The following is a 19,408-nucleotide window of genomic DNA, read 5'->3' as shown; positions in this document are numbered from 1 at the left end:
CTCCTTGTTCCCCTTCTTTCCTGGCTTTCCCAGAGCTGCTGATGCTTGATGCGCTGCAGGACGTGTACAGGCTCACTACGAACAATCCGACGATCCAGGCGCTGGTTGGTCTCCTCATGCCCTGCTGAGTTTGACACTTCTTCCGCTAACTTACAGGCGTTGCCTACACAAGCAGGAGTCAGAGTTGGGTGCCAATGCTGAGACGAAGGAGTAGGCAATCAACACTTCTCAGCCTGAGCAGTTCGGCTTCAAGGCCTTCCGCTTCGCACTTCCCGCCAGAACGCTTCCTGCCGCATGCTGATCTCCTCCCCTTGTCCTCTTCTCTCCTCTGTTTAAGCAGTGCACTTGGGAGCTTTTGTTCTGTCAAAGGCCTCCGGACTTGCGTACAGGCGTCAGACGCCTCCCGCTTTTAATGCGTCCTTCATCTCCATCCGCCTTTCCTTGCTGTCTTGCCGCTCACGCATCTGGACAAGGAAAGCATGCTCGCTGAAGAGCGGCCAGGCTAGACAGCCTTGCGAGGATGGGTGAGGGAGAAGTCGCGCAGAGCGTTTGCGAAGGTCAAGGTGCGTGGGGCCTTTGTCGGGCGTTGCCAGAGTATACGAGCAGGGCAGCATCTACAGCCCCTCTAGTCTGTGAGTTGCCACGTTCCCTGGCCGTCCGAGCGGGTGCGGCCGCATCATAGCGACCATGCTGATCCCCTTCCTTGTCCGCTTCGCTCTCTGTCCCCAACTCTTCGCTTGCTGCGCTACCGATGGAGTCTGCGCCCTCTCAGAACTCCCCGAAGACGCCTCTCGCGGACCTCCGGGACCGGCAACGCAACACGAATCTCGCCTCGGCTCCCGCGCGACCTCGTCTGCCTCATCATCGAGTTCTGCGACAACTTCAACCACGGCCGCGAAGCGACGCTCGCCGCTCTCTGTCGCCTTGGAAAAGCGTGCACCTCGACTGCGCAGAGGACGCTCTACCGCAAGATCCAGTTCGTACCCGGCGCCTTCAGCTTCACTGGCTCGAATCGCAGCAACTGGAGACTGTGGGAGGCGCTGGAAAGGAGCGAGGCTTTCCAGCAGAGCGTTGAACACGCACATTTCGACGTTGCAGAAGCCATCCCGAGGGCACGCAAGTCGGAGCCGGGAGGCCCTCCCTGGACCCACGAGCAAGAGCTTTTCCGCAAACTTCCCAACGTCAAGACGGTCTCGTTCAGCGGTTCTTCTGAAGAGACTTGGTCGAACACGTTTTGGAAGGTTGTCAAGTGGCTTCCAGCGACGGTCCGCCTCCTCGACCTTCGTCGCACGCGCGTCCTCGAGACTCTCAGAGCGCTCGACACGCTCAACTCCCTGGACAACTTCCATGGAGCCCAACATCACATACTGATTACTGAAGGCCTGCGCATGCGCCTCGACAAGATCTGCGTTGCAGAGGGCCGCAAGCCGTCGGATCAAGCTTTCCCGCATCTCAACTTTGTCGTCGAATGAGCACTTGTGGACCCAACTCCCCTTCCTTGTCACGCTCTCCCTGCATTTTTCGCCTCCCCACTACTTCAGCAGCGCCGAGGGCCTTCGTTGCGGTCGCCTGAGTCCTTACTCGATAACCCAGTCCGGCAACTCTCCCTTCTCCTTCAGCTTCGTAATCAAATCACGCCTGACACCGTACACTTGACGAGCGTCCTGCGTCCAGAATACGAGAGTCAGCGCAAGCGGAGAGCCAAAAGCGAAGCGAGCGAGACGCACCTCGAGAATCGAGAGGTCAAAGTCAGCGAAGACGACCTCCTCCTGTGGTCCCTTCTGCAAAAGCGTGGCAAGTCAGCGAGAAGAGATGCGTTGGGAAGGGAGAGCGCAACGCACGGCGTGAGCGATGGCGCCCTTGAACGGCAGGCAAACCTGCGAACACCCGATCCGGCCTTCTTCGTTTCCGATGGGATCGCCGGGAGACCATGACGCGGGCGCAGCGACGTTCGTGAACTGCGCAAAGCGGAAAGCGAAGGTCAACGCCGGCTAGGAGAGCGGAGGAACACCCGTAATGCACCAGCAAGGCGCACTCGTTCTCCCACGCGCGCGTCTTGACCAAGCACTCGAGGTACTCCCTCTCGCTGTGCGGGTTGTGGCGCAGGCCAACTTCGCCGGCATCGGTCGCGGTCCAGTACGTCGGGGCGATGATCATCTCGGCGCCGAGGAGGAGGAGACGGCGGAAGGCGGAGGGCCAGGCGAGGTCCCAGCCTGCGAGCGGAGCGGTTCAGCAAGCCGGCACGAATGTACAAGAGGAAATTGCGCACAGATGAGCATGCCGACTTTGCCAAAGCGCGTGTCGAAGATCTGGTGGTCCTCCGATCCTTCGCAGAGGTACTCCTTCTCGGGCCTGTGGAGGTGCAAGAGTCAGTAAAGGCGATACGAGACGGACGGCGCATACGCTCGTCATCGGGCGTACAGCCTCAAGTACAGCTTGAGATGCAGCAGACGAGGCTGAGCGAAACGAAAGGACGCACCACCAAAGGTTCCGTTTTGTGTACCGCCCGAGGACCTCTCCATTCCAGTCGACGTAGTACGCGACGTTCTCGAGGATCGGCCGCCTCTCCTTCTTCTTCTCGCCCGTCTCGTCATCCTCAACCTCGACCTCCTTGCTCAGCTCCTCTCCCGTCTTCTCGTCAACCGCGCGCTCGACAATCGTGCCGACGGCGATGTCGACCTTGAGTTCGCGCGCAAGGGTGCGGAAGGATTGGAGCCAGTGTTCGGCTTCGGTGTGCGAGGTCGAGGAGGGAACGGAGGACAGCGGAGGGTGCTGGTGGTGCGGGACTTGGGCAAGGTGCCAGTGCGAGGGTGACGAGACGACGCCAGAAAGCTGCGCGGGGGCATAGCGATGTCAGCTTTCCAAGTTCTTGCAAAAAAGAAGCCGCGAAGGAAGGGCGCACAAAGTACTCGGGGAAGCACTGCGGGCAGCAACGACGAAAAGCGAGTCAGCGTCCACGTTCTCTGCTTCTGTACCAGCTACTGCTCCGTCGCACGAAGCGGTCGTGCCCCTTCTGCCTCCCTTGCCTCTTACCGCCTTCTGCCGCCCGTCCCGGACTTCTCAACGGAGGGGAAGGAAGCGAACGCACGACGAGCTCCGCGCCCTGCCTCGCCGCCTGCCTGACGTAGTCGTGCGCACGCTGCAAGTTGTACTGCGACGAGAGAGTCGCAGGGTTGTCGTCGTCGTCGGAGTTCTTCTGCGAGGCAGAGGTGGGGAGGTCCGAAGACGACGGCGAGAGCGGCGCAAACTGGACGAGTGCGACACGAGGCATCTTGTGTGGAAGCTGGCGGTCTGTAGCAGAGCAAGGAAGCTGTTCAGGCGAGCGAGACGAAGCGTCGAAGGGAAGCCTGCGTCGAGGGATGATGAACGGGTCGACAACCTCCGCTGGAACTGTCTCCAATGGCGGGGACGGCTTGAAATCAATACGAATAGCCGGAGCTCTGGCAGAAGAGGAACTGAAGGGAAGAGAGGGAGGAAGCGGTGAAGCGCTGAAGCGTCGAAGACGCGCTCGATGGCGGCGAAAAGAATCGAGATGCAATGCACGACGGGGTGTTTTGACGACAACAAAGTAAAGGCCTGGGCGCGAGAGAGGAGATTGCCCAGCCGCTTGCGGAGCACGGCGACAGTCTTGTTCGTGTGCAATCTCCCTCCTCCCTAGTCGTGTAAGTAGTCTGCGAGCTCAGCAGATAAGCGCAGACCAGCAATTCATAATTGGGGGTACGCACCGATGGGAACATTGGCAAGGATGCCGTTGGCGCGCCTCGTGCCGACCTTGCCGACATTGACCAGGACTTCAAGGCAGGTTGTCCTGAATGATCTGCCGTGCGCCTCTTTGGTGCGCAAGTGCTTGACCGCTTTGGCGCCCTCAACAATGCGGTACGCCGGTCGGAACTCGATGTCGTCGTCCCTGAGCGCCTGGAAGAAGGCCGGAGGAAAGTGCGCGAGTTTGGCCTGCTTCCACGGATAGCGCAAGTAGTCCGGTAATCTCCTCCACGAGGGACAGACTGCAAACAGTAGACGGCATATGTAAGCACTTGCGCCCGCGTGCCTTTCGTTGACTCACGCTGAGCGGAATGGTATAAGTCATCGAACAGTAGACTTTTGACCTCACTAGCCGGCATGTCGAAGACTTTTTTGCCCGTATACTTAAGTGCCTGTTCGAGCAGCACGCCTGCATGGCACAAGCAGGTCAGCAGCGTTATGGGACGGTAAGAGGGCGAGACGAACCCAGCATGGAGATCATGCACGCATCCAAGAATCGAGTCCTGTCTTTCTCTGCCTGCATCCGGTCAAGCTGCGCTTCCTGCCGGGCGATGCTTTCCTTGAGCTGGTCGAGTTGCTCGGCGTGGTCTTTGAGGCGCTTAGCGTTGTCTTCGAGGCGTCTGGCGACTTCTGCGATGCCCTCCGTCACGCTGCGAAAAGTCGGGTTCTGCTCCTCCAGTTCTTGCGACTCCTGCCAGTCAGGGAGCGCGTCAGCCATCATGCCCACAAGCCGGTGGATGAGAAGCAGTACGCACGATCTCCGTCAATGCGTTCGGCACGCCCTCAGACGTATCCATCCTGTCCTCTCCTGCGAGCACGGGAGCACAGAAGTGGGCGCTGGGTAGTTCGGGAAAGCTCAAGAAGGAACGCAGGAAGACTCGACTCGCTCGGTAGCCTCGCAAGTCCAGCAGAGTGACGCCGAAAAGCAGGCGGGGTTTTGAGCGAGAACGGGACGCGCAGGTGAGGGGGACGCCAGCAGTAGGCGTACAGGGTTTAGAGGACGGCAAAAGCACAGCAGCACAGCCTTTCGTGCGGGATGAAGCAGCACAAGTGAGCGGTCGAGGGGAGAGAGACGGTTGGCCCACACCCTTGACCTGCTCTCGTACCTCTGCGCAATTCGCTGCTTCGGAGTGATTGCAGAGTGCTCCATCGTCGCACGTGAGCCTCGTTCAGCCGCCTCGAGCGGTCTTCGCGGCTGACAGACTTCATCTCCTCATGACAGCATTCGACCTTGCAGCACGACCACGAGTGGCTAGGATGGCAAGCATGCTGCCGTTCCAGCTACAACACGCTCAGCATCAGCCTCAGGGCCCCGCCTACCCTGACAGAGATGTCGCCCTCTCACTCTCGCCCTCGTCCCTCCCCTCCTTCCTCGACTCGCTCGCCAAGCCCGCAAACTACTCGCTTGCATCGCCGACGGCACGTGTCAGGGTCAAGAGTGCCCTTTACAACTGGGCGCTCAATCCTGACTCGCCCGTCAAGAACCTCTTCCTTCCGACTTCCAACGCCAAGGGCAAAGGTCCCGCAACGGATTCTCCGGCAGGAAGCGATGCATCCAGCGCCTCTCAGGACATTGAAGACGGATGGACTCTCCGGTCCGCCCAGGCGCAAGCCTTCGCCTCGTTGTTGACAGGCATCGCCAGCGCCTCGACTCGCGGTCAACCGTGCGGCCACGTCTTCAAGTCCGGCGAGTCCGTCTACCGCTGTCGCGACTGCGGCATCGATGCGACGTGCGTTCTTTGCGCCCGCTGCTTCCACGGGTCGGGCCATGCGAAGGCCGGTCACGATGTCACGGTCAGCGTCCATTCGGGAGTCGGTGCGGGATGCTGCGACTGCGGCGACGTCGAGGCATGGAAGGAGGGCTGCCACACGGATTGCAAGTACCACGGCGTCGATGCGGGTCCAGACGAGATGGACGAGGAACAGGACCTCGAGCCGGATGACGAACAGCTGGTTCAGGCGGCCCTCTCGCGCGTCCGCGAGACGCTCGAAGTCTCGCTCGACTGGGCTCTCGACGTCCTCTCCCGCTCGCCGACATCCTTCACTCCGCCGCGACGAGCTGAAGAAGTTACGGGTGCCGCTCCTCCCGCTCCTCCCGCAGTCGGCGATGACGAGGACACCAACGCGACCCCTCGACCGCCAACGGCCGCCAGTCTCGCCGCCTTCATTCGCCAACGCGCCGATGCGGCTCATGGTCTCGCAGTCTTGCTGCGGCAGGTCGACGATGGAGGCGAGGAGGACATCGAGACGGACGAGCAGGACCTCCTCGACGCCGAGAATGCCGAGGGAGCGTTCCAACTGCCTCCCGACGTCGAACAGGCACTTGAGCAGTACCGGCGAGGCATCGCGGTGCCTGCTGTGGAGACGTACAACCTGCATCCGTTCTCTTCTCCTGCCGACACCGCTCCCGCTCCCACTCGGCGCCCTGCGCCCCTCCACGAGCCGCCCTTCGCCGTCGTCCTTTGGAACGACGAGCGCCATTCCTTCGCCGAAGTGATCGACCAAGTCTCTCGCGCGACTGGCTGCTCCCGCGCCGCCGCAAGCGGAGTCGCCCAGCGCGTCGACTCGAAAGGCCGCGACGTCGTCCTCATCAGCCAGAGCGCCGAGGAGTGCGTTCGAGTCGCCAAGCGTATCGGCGTCATCGAGTTGGGCGTGACCGTGCGGAGCGCCATCGAGACCTGGCGAGAACAGGTCGCGGTCGAGATTGTCCTTCTCTCGCTTTCCGACTTGCTGCACTGCAGAGTCGGACGAGGAGCGGATGGACCGAGAAGGATGAAGGAGCTGGTCGCCGGTGTTTGGCTCGACAGGAAGAAGGGTGGCGACGGGAAGAGCAGGTTCCAGAGTTGGGCGGAACTCGAGGAGCGCCTGTGGAAGGAGCCGCGCAAGGGCTTCCAGGAGGGCGCGATCGGTTTGTTGGGCGTTTCTGCGGAGGTCCGGCTCAAGCTTAGTACGTACCTGCGTTGGCCCGAGATGCATCCGCGCTAACGAGCGACTACTCGCAGGCAAACAGTACGCCGAGATCTACTCGAGTCTCGCCGAATCCTACCTTCTGTCCGACCGCGAGCCCGAGAACTCTTTCATCTTCTTCGGCGTCCAGGTCTTCACCGTCCCGTCCGTCTCGGCTCACCTCATCGACAAAGAGGACTTCTTCGAGACGATCCTCGAGGTCCTCGTCAGCTTTTTCACCGGCCAGCTCACGGACGACAAGAAGCACCTCGTCCTCCCGCCCGAGCCGTCGTTCGGCACCGAAGTCAACCTCGACTCGCCGCTCCTCTCGAAGCAGAAGCGCTACTTCCAGCTCTTCAACGACCTCCAGCACCTCATCTCGTCGCCTCTCGCTCAGGAAGCCCTCTTCAAGTGGACGGCGCTTCATGCGCAGGTCATCGAGCTGTTCGGGCTCTTCCACAATATGAACGCGCAGACGAGGGCGGTTGGCACGCACGTCGAGTACGAAAACGACCAGTGGATCACCGCCTTCAACTTGACCATCCAGCTCGCACGCCTCGCCCGCACATTCGGCGAAGCGAAGCGTACGTGGATCGTCAAGGGCGTCTCGGACCAGTCGCCCGGCTACGAGTTACAACGCGCCCTGCAAGGCGTCCTCGCCCACCTTCTCCTCCACCCGTTCTGGGACACTGCCGCCGAGCGAGGCATCTGGCGCCGCATCTCCCTCCTCCCCGCTTCTGCAGGCGAGTCCAGCGTCGGCCTCTCGCTCGAGAACCGCATCTCGACGCGACCCGTCTCGTTCCACCACCCGCTCCACTGGATGCTCGCCGAGGTGTTCAAGGGTCTGACAGCGTGGCCGAGTATGCGCGAGTGGGCGTCGTCTGTCGGGAGGAACAGCGTCAGGGACTGGATCTTCGGCCTCCTCGAGGTTCGGCCGGAGCTGAGTCCGCTGCAGGCATTCCTCTGCATCTTGGACGTCCCGCTTTCGAGTGCGCCAGTTCACCTCTTCTCATTATCGACCTTGCTGATCAGTCCCTTCTACAGCCGTCGTCCTGGTCGCCCAAATCCGCGCCGGCATCTGGGTTCGCAACGGCTTCGGCATTCGCGCCCAGAACCTTCACTACCGCGACTACTCCCTCCGCGAGACGACCTACGAGCAGGACGTCTTCTTCCTTCAGACCGCGCTCGTCGTGCTCGAACCGTCCGAGTTTATCGCCCCGCTCATCGACCGTTTCGAGCTGCGCGAGTGGCTCGTCGAGAAGCGCGTGCCCCCGAACGCCGTCTTCGAGCCCGAGCAGGCCCTCAACCTGCTCGACGAGATGCTCAACCTTGTCATCACGCTTGTCACCGACCCGACTTACGTCGCTCCACTCACCGACGCCGCTGCACTGCGTCGCGAGCTCCTCCACTACCTCGCCTTCGGCCCGACGACCTACTCCGACCTCATCCGACGCATCTCGGAGCGGTTCTCGGACGACCCGAAGATTGACCGCATCCTCAGCGAGATCGGGACGTTCAAGCCGCCCAGCGGGACGAACGACCAGGGCTTGTACAGCCTGCGCGAGGAGCTGCTGGACGAGGTGGATCCGTGGTTCGCGCGATACACGAAGAACCAGCGCGAGGAGGCTGAGAAGATTCTCAAGGCGGCTTTGCGCAAGAAGGGCAAGATGGCGACGAGCGATGCCGACCCGGTCGTCGTCCCTCGCAGACTGGCTGTCTCGTCGGATGCGTCGGGTCCCTTCGTCGACATACCGCGGATCCTTGGCAGCGACGCGCTGCTGGTCCTCGTCTACCACGCCATCCGCACCGGTCAAGCCCTACAACCCCTGTTGCCTCCTGCCGAGCTCGCCGACGCGCCCGAGTCGCCCCCGTCCCCATACTTCTCCGAATCAGTCGTCGACCAGGCCCTGCAGCTCGCCATGCTTGCAAGCGTCGAGTACCCAGACGCTTTCGCCGCCTTCGCCGTTCAGCTGCTTCCGGTTTCTGTTGACGACCGTATCGAGGACTCGCTTGCTCACGCCCTCGTCCGAGTGGAGGAGGACGACCGACTCGCCGCGGTGTGGCCGAAGGCCAGGTGGCTACTCAATCGCCTCGTGGAGCACCACGGCGCCCTTGTCTCGTCCATGCGCAGGCAGCCCGAGATGGTCACCGACCAAAGCGGACCGTCGTCAGAAGCTCAAGCAGCGGAGGCGAAAAAAGCTGCCGCAAAGGCCCGCCAGGCCGCCATCATGAAGCAATTTCAGCAGGCGCAGTCGGCTTTCCTGCAGAATGTCGACGACGAGGAAGACGAGGACGACGAGTTCGCGATGGCCGACGATTCTCCAGCGGAGGTGGCGGCGCCCAAGGTCGACTTCGGCAGCTGCATCGTCTGCCAGGACCAGCTCGAGGACTCGGCCGCGTTCGGCATGCTCGCCTTCGTCCAGGGCAGCAACCTCATCCGCCTCTACCCCGCCGGCGAACAGAACGAAGCGGCGTACCAGCATGAGTTGCTGAGCGTGCCGACAAGCCTCGATCGGGCGCTGTCTGATCGCCCATATGGCGTCGCGGGACGTAAGGACGGCTTCATCGACCGCAGCATCGTCGGCGAGGACGGCCTCGCTCACGGCTTCCCTCAATCGACTCGTTCCGGCATGTGCGCCTCGTCCTGCGGCCACATGATGCACCTCGCCTGCTTCGACAACTACGTCCGCTCGCTCGAGCAGCGCCACCACCAGCAGCGGACGCGGAACCACCCCGAGAACCTCGAGCGCCGCGAATTCGTCTGCCCGCTCTGTAAAAGTCTCGGCAACGTTCTACTTCCCGCCAAGTCCGACTCGCCTGCCTTCCAGCCGTACCAGGGACGCTTCGACTCGCGCACGCTCGCCGAATGGGGCCAAGCGGACGCCGACCCGATCGAGGAAGGCGCTACGCTCGACCAGTTCGACGAGACGCTCGCAAAGCGGGTCGACAAGCTCTCGCTGCGCTTCGACGATGGCAAGAGCGCTTTCAAGCCCTGGCGTGCGACGATGGCCTTACCGATGCTGCTCCCCGGGCACTTCAACGAGAACGAGGGTCGAATGATCGCACGGCTGCTGCAGGTCGTCACGGCCTTGCAGAACGAGATCGGCGGGCCGTACAACGCCATTGCGACCTTGTCGCAAGACGTGATGAGCTACACCATCTCGTGCCTCGAAGTCGCAACCCGCGGTACTGACGAGCCGTCCTGGGCGATCTCGGACGCCAATCTTCGCCTCGTCCAAGGCTTCTGCGGCGTCTTGCACAGCCTGACTCGCCTCATGACGCAGTCGGTCGAGAGCGAGCGCATCGCCGCCGTCTCGGTTCGCCAGCGGCTCGGCGGCATCTTCTCTCGCGACAGCAAGTTTGCGGACGTCGAGTTCACCAATGTCGACCCGCTCAACTCGGTCCTCGAAGCCGCCGTCTGCATGCCATCCGCATTCTACCACGTCGTCTCGGTCGCCTTCTACACCGCGCTCGCCCAGAACCTCCTCAGCATCTACAAGAGTTGGGGGAGGAGTGACAGCGAGGTGCAGGTCTTGACCGCCAAGGACGTCTCGGCGGCCGAGCGGGCGGAGTACTCGGCACTCGCGCAGATTCGCGATGTCTTCTTCAACGACACGCATGCCCCCGCCGCCCCGTTCCCGAACCTTGACCCAGCCGACCTTGCTTTGACGCTCGGCAAGCACCTCCACGCTCAAGCGACCGTCTTCCTCCGCCGCGTCGGCATCGTCGCCCGTGCCGTGATTGGCGCAACGCCGGATGCAACGCTCGACAGCGACCGCACCGAGCTGTCTCGCCTCATCGACCTGCTTCGCATCCCACCGCCGGATGTCGTCCTCTCGACTGGCATTACCCACGACTCCGACCTTGCGACCTTGCGGCAGCACATTGCAGCGTGCCGCGAGTCGACCAGCCAGACGCTGCTGCACAACGTCGGCATTAAGGACGACCATTCAGTCGCCGAGCCCGCAGACACTCATGCCAGCGATGCCTCGGTTGCGCCTCTCGAGCACGTCGTCCCGTACGAGCTGCTCGGCCTGCCGGACAAGCTGGACACCCTCCTCGCCCTGTCCATCGAAGCCAAGTGCAGACGGTGCGACAACGTGCCGGAGAACCCAGCCTTGTGCTTGTTCTGCGGCGAGGTGCTCTGCTTGCAGAGCTTCTGCTGCATGGTGGGCGAGGAAGACGCAGCGCATGGCGAGTGCAACGAGCACATGTGGACGTGCGTCGGTTCTCTTCCTCCTCTGTTCGCCTGCACTGACCGGAGCGAACGCGGACAGCTGCGCCGGCTCCGTCGGTCTCTACTACCTCATCAAGCGCAATGCCATCCTCTACTTGCACACCGATCGCGGCGCTTTCTCTACCCCGCCCTACCTCGACTCTCACGGCGAAGTCGATGTCGGTGCTCGGTGCGTTGCGACATCTGCTTCGCCGTCCTTTGGCTTGCTGACGATGTCGCCCATACAGCCGCATCCGAAGCCAATTCCCGCAGTTCCTGCACCGCGGACGCTACGACGAGCTCCGCAAGCTCTGGCTCTCTCAAGGCATCCCGACATTCGTCGCGAGAAAGCTCGACGCGACGACGGACCAGGGAGGATGGACGACTTTCTAGCCTGGACCCGCAGCTCTTGCTTGTTGTTCTTACTATGTCACTCGCATCGCGCTCCTCTCATCGCAACTTGCTCATTCCGCATTGCGCAAATGCTGTTTCAGTCTGCGAGGTTCAGCGTCTATCGCGAGCCCGTCTCGCGTCTATGTCGCTCAAGCCAGCATCTTCGCTGCTACTCGCAAAGACCGCCGCACCGTCTAGCTGAATCTCCGGACTGGGTGGGATCGTTCGCCCCGTCACCTTCTCCGCAATCCACCGTCTCACATCCCGCCACCACAACCGGAGCTCCTCGAGCGTCGCCTCGAGCTCGTCGGCGTTCGACGAGTGCGCGGTGTCGTGGTCGTGCCCTGCCTCGTGAGCGATCGTGTACCGCAAGCAGTCCTTGACCGATACGAGACCAATGAGCTCGCCGAACCGCTCGACGAGGATGACGCGAGGTCTGCAGGAACGGAGCTGTCAGTCCAGGAAAGCGAACTCTGCGGAACGGCTGGCTCACCCCATCCTGCGGAATAGCTGCATGACGAACTCGAGTGGTTGCTTCGGCGAGACCGTCAGCGGCGTCTGTGTGTGCGAGCGAGTCAGCCTGGCTCCTCGGCAGAAGAGGAATACTGGACGAACCTGATTGACGAACGAAGTAAAGTCGACAACGCCTTCTTCTCCTCCGTCCCATTCGTCTGGCGGAGTACCCCATCCGTCATCGTTGGCTAGCGAGGGCGAACCGACTTGCGAGACGGTGTCGTCTTGCGGGCAGAAGAGGCAGGGTGCGTCGGGCGCGACAATGTGCGAGAGCTGGGCTTTCTCTACGAAACAACGCGTGTCAATTCTCGTCGTTTAGAGGACGAGCGACTCGCGCTTACCGATGGCGATCTCGAGATCTCGTCGCGAGATGTCGCCCAGGAGCGTCTTGTCCTTTCGGCTGTTCACGACGGGGAAACCTTGGTACTTTGTCTTGTCAAGCAGGCGCTCTGCAAAGAGCCGTCAGCAACGTGACGCAAGCGAGAGGAACGGAAGCAACGCACGAAGCTCGTCAAGCTTCATGCCCCGTGATGGAAGGCAGACCAGCTCCTTCCGCATGACGGTTGCGACTGCGGCAGGAGCATCATCGGCAGCGTGAGCTTCGGAAGCTGAAGCGAAAAAAGTGAAGGTTCAAGGCACCTGGAACGCCGAAAGCATGGTCGTGGTTCTCGAGGAGTGGGTAGCCGTTGAAGCGGATCATTTGGTCGGCGATTCCTCCGCCGCCGAACTGGTCGCTGACGGCTTTCGTCACCATGACGACGATCTGCGCGCGAATCATGAGAGGTCAAGAAACAGTTGGAAACGCGTAAGAAGACGTCGAGCGCACCATAGTCGGCAAGATGTAGGTCAAAGCGCCCGTGAGCTCGAACATGATGACGACGACCGTGACGGTGATGCGCGTAATGCCTCTACAATACGAAGAAGTCAGCCCAATCCCTCGCCACGAGGAAGGACACCGACTCACGCAAGACCTGCCGCCGCTCCGAGGAAAGCGTAAGTCCCTGGCGTGATACAGGGCTTCTCCGGATCGCAAGCTGCGAACATGCTCCATGTCGGGTGTGCACTGGGCGAGAGAAGATCCCCGTCAGGAAGCACCCGGCAATGGAGACCAGGTGGAGTCCTCCGACTGTCGCGTTGGCAAAGGGTGACGCACCGGTACATCGCCTTGACGAGGATGCCAACCATCCGTCCGAACGTTGCGCCGACCGCCATCGAAGGAACGAAGATACCTGCCGGGACCTTGCAGCCGTACGAGACGATGACGAGGCAAGTCCGGATGACAGTCGCGAGGAGTAGCGAATTGACCATCCGCCATTGCGCCCAAGTCCTGCATTGTTGGAGACATCAGAACGAGCTGGTGATGGCCTAGCGAAACCGTTGGTACAGGAGGAGGGAGCGCAGACTGACTGGCAGAGGTTCTCGTAGTCGCCTCCATTCTCGCACTCCCTGAACAGCACATCGAGCATCTCGTTCATGTCAATGCGGAGGAAGCGATTCGTGAAGCCGACAGCGGCGGTGAGGATGGCGAGCGTGACGGCCTCCGAGATGGCGTTGTTGGCGAGGTGCTTGCGGCGGAAGGCGGCGACTTGGAGGTTGTACTTAATGACGAAAGCGCCGTAGAGACCCTGCAGAACGTCGGAGAGGCTTAGGTCAGTTCCGCACCTCCTCGGAAACAGCAAGGGACGGACGCACGCCGAAGACGCCAATCAGGATGAAGAAGCCGAGCTCGAAGAAGTGCCAGTCGCGGTCGAATCGGACCTGAAAAAGCACAATCTTGCCCGTCCGGAACGGGTTCATAGCCTGCGTGCGATTAGCAAGATCAACGACCCCGCGAGCGATCTGACATCTCCGCGAAAGGGCAGTCCGCGAACGCACCGACAGCACGACGTTCGCGACGAGTGCGCAGAAGAAGCTGCGCCACATCGTCTTGATCGGCCAGTTGATCGTCATCTCCTGCAAGGCGGATCCGTGAGCAGTGGGACGACGTCAAGTTCGGGAGGGGCCGCGCACCTCGAGCGAGAAGAGCACGCCGCCGATAGGGCTGCCGAAAGCTACTGCAACGCCTGTCGCTGACGCGGCGGTGACAATCTCGCGCATCTTGGCTACAGTTCAGACAAAGCGGGAAGAGTATCCAGGTCAGCCGCAAGATCCGCTCGATCGAACCGTCCGCTATCGCTCAAAGGAGGCAACAGACGGTAGTGAAGTCGAACGAGAGCGGCAGCGCACCTTGACTTCGCTTGAACCGGCTAAAGCGGCTCGCTACAACATGGCCAATCGCGCTCGCGACATGGACGGAAGGACCTTCCTTGCCGACAGAGAGACCGGAGGCGATGGCGATAGGCTGTGCCGGCGTACCGCACAGATAATAAGGAGCTAATCAGTTGTTGACCAAGCTCCAAACCGGAGGCGCGTCGAACGCACCAGGGTGAGCGACTTGATGCTGAGCGTCGCGAACGAGAGGTAGCCGTTGATGATGAAGCCGGCGAGGATGCACTTGATCTCGGAAATGCCGGAGCCGGCGGCGTAAGGTGCGAATGACCGGACGAGGAAGGCGCAGGAGAAGGCGAAGAGGCCCTACGAAACGAACGGTGTGAGCAAAATTCGTTCAGGATGCCGCTTCCCGCACCACTTGCGAGAGCTCGACGCTTGAAAGCGAGGAGCAGTCCCACTCACCGCGAAAAGCACATAGACGATCCACTGCACACCGCTCCAGCCCGTCCAGGTAACCCAGTCCTCGCAGAACCCCTCCTCGATCTCCCAGCAGCAGAATTTGCGGTTCAGCCACCATCCCTGCGTGCAGTACCCGAGCTTGAGGTCGGACAACCAGGCGGTCATGATAGACATGAGCGCGGCGTTGAGACCGATGATAGCGCCTGCGAGTAACAGAGATTAGTGTTTTCGCTGCGAGAGACCAAGCGGCAGCACAAGCGGTAAGAGCACGGAGAACCGTGCTTCAGACTTCCCTGCGGAAGAAGCAGGACTCACCGACAAGACTGACAACACCCCAACTCTGTCCCGCTTCGACAACCCGCCAGAACCCAGCTTTCAAACTGTGCCCTAGTGTTCGTGTCGCCGTAGCCGCTTCGTATCTTCGTCTTGAGCGTTCGAGGAGAGTGTCGGCGACCCAGTCAATCGTCGTAAAGTCCTCGTCTGCGAGCGTACGAGTCGTTCGGTCAGCGTTTGGCGGCAATCTCAGCTAGGCGCCTCGAGCAGCTCCACGCCGTTCTGTGATATAGATGACGGATTCGACTCACATCGCCTCGACTCCTCGCCAACCGCTTTCCGCACACGCTCGCCGCCAAGTCTCCTTCTCCCGTCCGATCCGCGTCCTCCGGCCCCCGTACCGATCGCCGGCGTGTCCCATCCAAAGTCTCGCTCGATAGGAATGACAGGCGTGCCCTGTACCGTCGCTATTGACGAGAGTCGCCTCGTTCGACCTTTCGGTGTCGAGGGTGTGTTCGTGGAGGAGAGGCGAGATGGATCGGGTCGCGCGTCATGAGAGCTGAGATGTGACGTAGATGAGGTCGACGGAAACAGAGTTGGCTGCAAGGCGGGAGAAGGGCCGAGGGAGAAGGTCGACAGGTCGGGAGGTGGGGTCGGGTCCGTCGAAGAGCGGAAGTCCATCCCGGCGCACACTACGCCTTCGCTGACCCTATTCCTCCCCTATGAAGCTGCTGAGCTCTCCCTTTCCCTTCCTGGGCGTGTTGTCGCGTCCCTCGAGACCTTCGCTGATGAGGGGAGCGAGGATGTTGGCGCACGGCGCAGGCGATTTGGCGCGCTGAGACGACAATCGCAGCTCGAGAAGCGCTGTAGGAGACCTGCGAGCTTAGCAGCGAGCCGTTCGGGTGATGACAGCGGCGCAGAGTGAGCGGTTCTTCGCCAACGAGCAGGGATGGACAGTCTGAACTGCTCTCTCTCGCTCATGGTGCTCGACGAAGTCATACAGGACGAGCCAACGATGCAGAGAGACAGGGAAAGAGAGGCGGGACCAGCCGGAGAAGGTGTTGCTACAAGAAAGAGTGGGAACGACTGTTTAAATAACCCGGGTGCGAGGCGGAGGATCTCCTTCTCCTCCGATATGCGTATAGACGGCGTCACGAGTACGTCCTTCAGTACCCCTGACTACTCCCGTTCTGGCTCATCGCCGAGCTAGAACCCGAGAACCACCTTCCTCCGCCCAACCCAAACCCGCCGCCGATGCTGCCTCGCGCGCTTCCTCCGCCTCGGGAAGAGGTGTCTTCCTCGGCTTCGCGCGGGTCGAGCGAGAGCGAGGACGAGATGCTCATCTCGCTTTGACGGCGCATTTGCAGAGGGGAGGTCGAGGCTTGAGAGGCGGCGGCGAGATGCGATAAGTCGGCATATGCGAGCTTGTCTGTGTAGATCACCGAAAGCGTTGGTAAGTCTGAAGTGCAAGAAATCATTGGGATCGACAGGCGCCGCGCATGACCACGCACATTTGACCAACTCATCCTCCAACTCCTCCCTCTCCAATCTCGACGCCACAACCTGCTTGACCAACTCGCAGTGTTCCTGGTTGATCTGCGCGAGACTCGTCTCGAGCTGCCGAACTTGGATGGAGAGCTGGAGGTTGGCTTTGCGGAGCGAGTCGAGTTCGGCGGCGTGCGCGGTTTGGGCGGCGCAGAGGTTGGCCCATTCCTCGCCGAATTGGTCCTGCGACCGCGAAGGAGCGTCAGCACGACGTCCTAGCCGTCAAGAGGAAAGACCGAAATACGCACCAGCATCATCGGCGTTATCCGGACCTGCAACGCCTCGCGGACGAACTCGTGTACCTTGTACTGCGCCTGCGGATCCCGCTCGAGCTCCCCCTCATCGGGCTGAGTTGACGCGTGCGCAAGAAGCAGATCGTCAGCCTGCGAAGTCTCGCTGAGGGCCAATAAGCTGGAGGCGCGACACGCACCGCATAAACCTCAAACAGCCCATTCTTGAGGAAATCAATCAAGTCCTCGAATTCGAGTGTGAGGAGGTAGGGCTCGCTACGCTTGAGGAGGGCGATGGCGAAGCGGAAGACGGCTTCGACTCCTTCGGCGAAGACGAGGTCGAAGACGGAGGAGACGAGTTCGAGGGGGAAACGATAGCTGTGCGTGTACACGACGTTTTCTTCGACCGTCAGCCCATCGTTCGCGGGACAGGCTAGAAGGATCCGGATCGCCCGCTACGCACCCAAACAACGTCAAGAACCACTGACTCGCATACATACTGCTCTTGACGCCCTGCCTCAGCAGATGCAAGAACACGCTCGGCAGCAACTCCTCGACGAGTCGGTCGAACTGGAAGAGGCGTAGTTGGAGACCGGGCATGTTGGGCGTGTAGTGCGAGCGGAGGTCGTAGGCTTTCATGAGTCGGACGAGGACGCAGAAGGCTTCTTCGTCGGGCATCTGTGGGCGCGAGCGGCGTCAGGGAAGATCCAAGGGAGGAAGCGAGATGCGACACACGTTGAGGAGTAAAGGTCCGACGATGAACTGCAGGCCCTGGGTGTAGCCCACCTCGTCATCGTAGAGCGAATATGCCTTGACGACGTTGAACCTGCCCAGCACAGTATGCTCAATCAGCTGCGAACTCTCAAGCGCGAGTTGCCGCCGAGAGTAACGAGCCACCACGCACAAATTCTCCTGCCCCACTCCCTGCGCATCACTGAAATACTCATGCTTGGGAAACGTCCGACTCAAGTCCCTCGCGATACTCTTCTCGTGCGGGGACGACTGTTTGAGGAGTTCCGAGTAGACGAATTCGAGGTTCTCGTCTTTGGCGGCGCTGTGGAACGAGGGCGTGAGATGGAGGAGGTGAGAGGGAGGAGATGGGGGACGAACGCCATGAGTTGCCACACCATTCCTCGTAGTGCAGGAGGGATCCCGCGCTGAATCGCTCTGGACAGCTCGCGGGCTGTGCGTTGCGATTCCCCAGAGAGAAAAAGCATTTGGTCAGCCCACCTCCAGCTAACGAAGCGCACAATGGCGAGTGCGAACGCACGCTGAGTCCTCGCAACCTCCTCATAGTCATTCATGACCCTCCCCCAAAAGTCCCAATCAATCGCCTCCGCTCCCGCTCCCTCCCCTTGCGCGCCCTCCGCCTCCTTGACCCTTAAGAACTGATTCTGCAACTTCTGGATCCCGTTACTCGCTTTGGGCTGTAAATCCGGACTTGCGGCGGAGGTGGAGGAGGAGGAGATGTTTGTTGACGCGCGGTGAGAGATGAACCCGTCTGCTGCATGCGGAGTGGCGATGCTGCCTTGTCTGTCGCGCGAGGGAGAGGAAGGCATGAGGTGGGCGGATGTTCGGGGGAAACGAGGGTTCGCGGTCGAGGTGAATTTGGAGGGAGAGTGCGAGGAAGAAGGGGAGGGGAACGAGTCGCGTGATTCGTCCGCTTCGGCGTCGAGGTCGAGGTCTTCGTCGCCGTAATGCGAGTCGTCGTCGCCCGCTGAAGAAGACAAGACCGATCTCCGTTTTCCAGGCGACCCGTTCGCCCCCCTCCTTCTCGGCGTACTCGGCCCCTCCTCCTCCCCCTCGACCTCCTCCTCATTATCACTCAAAACAACATTCACCAACCCGTTCGATCCCGGACTCGCGTTCAACCCGAGACTCTGCCTCCACACAGCTTGTGTCAGGCTGGCGCTCGCGTCGCGGCCGACGTTCGTGGGGTCTTGAGCGGGACCGGAGAGAGAGGAAGCGAGGAGCGAGGAACGGGCGCGCGGGAGTGAGGGGGGTGGAGGGGCGGAAGAGGAGGAACCGGAGGGTGAAGTTGGCGTTTCCGGAGCGGAGGAGAGGGAGAGGGGGCGCTTCGAAGGCGAGTCGGTGTCGACGTCTGCATCGTCTCGCTCGCCTGGACTGTCGTCCGAGAGAGCGAGCGAGAGCCTGTTGGCGCCTTGCCTCAACCCGTCGATGCCAGACGACGAAGCGACCGAAGTCGGGCGAGACGACGGCGGTGACGAGGTGCGTCCGGCAGTCGTTCCCGTCGCAGAGGACGGGTTCGTCGAAGAGAGCGTCGGCGTCGGTGCGCGGTCGGGCGAAGAGCGGCCGCTGTCGTCGCCGTCGCCGTCGCCGTCTCCGGACCGGCCGCCGTCGACGGCGAGATGGGCGTCCTCGTCGGCGTCTCCCTGTTCCGCACTTGCGCCATTCACGTCATCACTCGCCCCATCCGCACCCTCCCGACCGTCCCGCGCGCCGTCGTCGCGAGTGTTCCCCACCTGGCCGTCTTCCGGGTCCTCGTCTCCCTCGTCGCTCCCTCCCGCTCTGCCAGCCGCTTCTCCTCCCTGCGCGTCCTCAAAGTCGTCCATGTCGTCCTCGTCTGCGGTGGTCGCGTTCGAGGGCGTGGGTGAGGCAGGACGGTCAGCTCCTTCGTTCGGAGTGGCTTGATGAGAGGACGGGGAGGGGTCGGGCGAAGCTGTGCCGGATTGGGTAGACTGATATGCGTTCTTGCGTCCTTTTGAGCGGGCCATTGCCGCGTTAGTGAGCCTGGAAGAGCGAGACGAGCGGGTGGTCGCAGGAGGAGCTCCGTTCGACGACGAGGACGACTTGCTCACTTTGCCGCAGACTGTTAAGCTGGTCGTATTGTCCAGAGTGT

The 19,408-nt window shown here is 61.5% G+C and overlaps 5 protein-coding genes across 5 annotated transcripts; 1 reads left to right on the top strand and 4 right to left on the bottom strand.

Moving 5' to 3' along the window:
* Positions 1-1,577: 1,577 nt before the first annotated feature.
* RHTO_05431 (nitrilase/cyanide hydratase and apolipoprotein N-acyltransferase domain containing protein) lies at positions 1,578-3,271 on the bottom strand (the record flags this gene model as incomplete). Its single annotated transcript, XM_016419093.1, has 8 exons — positions 1,578-1,664; positions 1,728-1,781; positions 1,842-1,958; positions 2,023-2,213; positions 2,270-2,352; positions 2,480-2,832; positions 2,903-2,920; positions 3,089-3,271. The coding sequence occupies 8 exons, from the start codon at positions 3,269-3,271 to the stop codon at positions 1,578-1,580; spliced, it is 1,086 nt and encodes a 361-aa protein (XP_016270178.1).
* A 383-nt stretch (positions 3,272-3,654) lies between these two features.
* Positions 3,655-4,559, bottom strand: RHTO_05430 (uncharacterized protein; the record flags this gene model as incomplete). Its single annotated transcript, XM_016419092.1, has 5 exons — positions 3,655-3,671; positions 3,726-4,004; positions 4,064-4,171; positions 4,228-4,453; positions 4,518-4,559. 5 exons carry the CDS (start codon positions 4,557-4,559, stop codon positions 3,655-3,657), a joined length of 672 nt encoding a protein of 223 aa, XP_016270177.1.
* Positions 4,560-5,019: 460 nt separating this feature from the next.
* Positions 5,020-11,317, top strand: RHTO_05429 (E3 ubiquitin-protein ligase UBR1; the record flags this gene model as incomplete). Its single annotated transcript, XM_016419091.1, has 5 exons — positions 5,020-6,709; positions 6,765-7,697; positions 7,753-10,927; positions 10,986-11,114; positions 11,173-11,317. The coding sequence occupies 5 exons, from the start codon at positions 5,020-5,022 to the stop codon at positions 11,315-11,317; spliced, it is 6,072 nt and encodes a 2,023-aa protein (XP_016270176.1).
* Positions 11,318-11,428: 111 nt separating this feature from the next.
* On the bottom strand, positions 11,429-15,454 carry RHTO_05428 (voltage-gated chloride channel; the record flags this gene model as incomplete). Its single annotated transcript, XM_016419090.1, has 18 exons — positions 11,429-11,753; positions 11,811-11,875; positions 11,933-12,114; positions 12,172-12,279; positions 12,334-12,399; positions 12,470-12,593; positions 12,657-12,738; positions 12,795-12,893; positions 12,984-13,157; positions 13,238-13,455; positions 13,523-13,630; positions 13,706-13,783; positions 13,841-13,932; positions 14,057-14,171; positions 14,252-14,404; positions 14,504-14,703; positions 14,816-14,980; positions 15,085-15,454. 18 exons carry the CDS (start codon positions 15,452-15,454, stop codon positions 11,429-11,431), a joined length of 2,724 nt encoding a protein of 907 aa, XP_016270175.1.
* Positions 15,455-15,939: 485 nt separating this feature from the next.
* Positions 15,940-19,283, bottom strand: RHTO_05427 (Rab GTPase activator; the record flags this gene model as incomplete). Its single annotated transcript, XM_016419089.1, has 9 exons — positions 15,940-16,202; positions 16,285-16,501; positions 16,567-16,665; positions 16,749-16,926; positions 17,012-17,226; positions 17,284-17,374; positions 17,453-17,602; positions 17,659-17,731; positions 17,819-19,283. 9 exons carry the CDS (start codon positions 19,281-19,283, stop codon positions 15,940-15,942), a joined length of 2,751 nt encoding a protein of 916 aa, XP_016270174.1.
* Between the last annotated feature and the right edge of the window lie 125 nt (positions 19,284-19,408).

Source organism: Rhodotorula toruloides (assembly GCF_000320785.1).
Source record: "Rhodotorula toruloides NP11 unplaced genomic scaffold Scaffold32, whole genome shotgun sequence".
Taxonomy (NCBI): Eukaryota; Fungi; Basidiomycota; class Microbotryomycetes; order Sporidiobolales; family Sporidiobolaceae; genus Rhodotorula; species Rhodotorula toruloides.
Note: the sequence above shows the minus strand (reverse complement) of the source record. Positions and strands in the feature narration are given on the sequence as shown.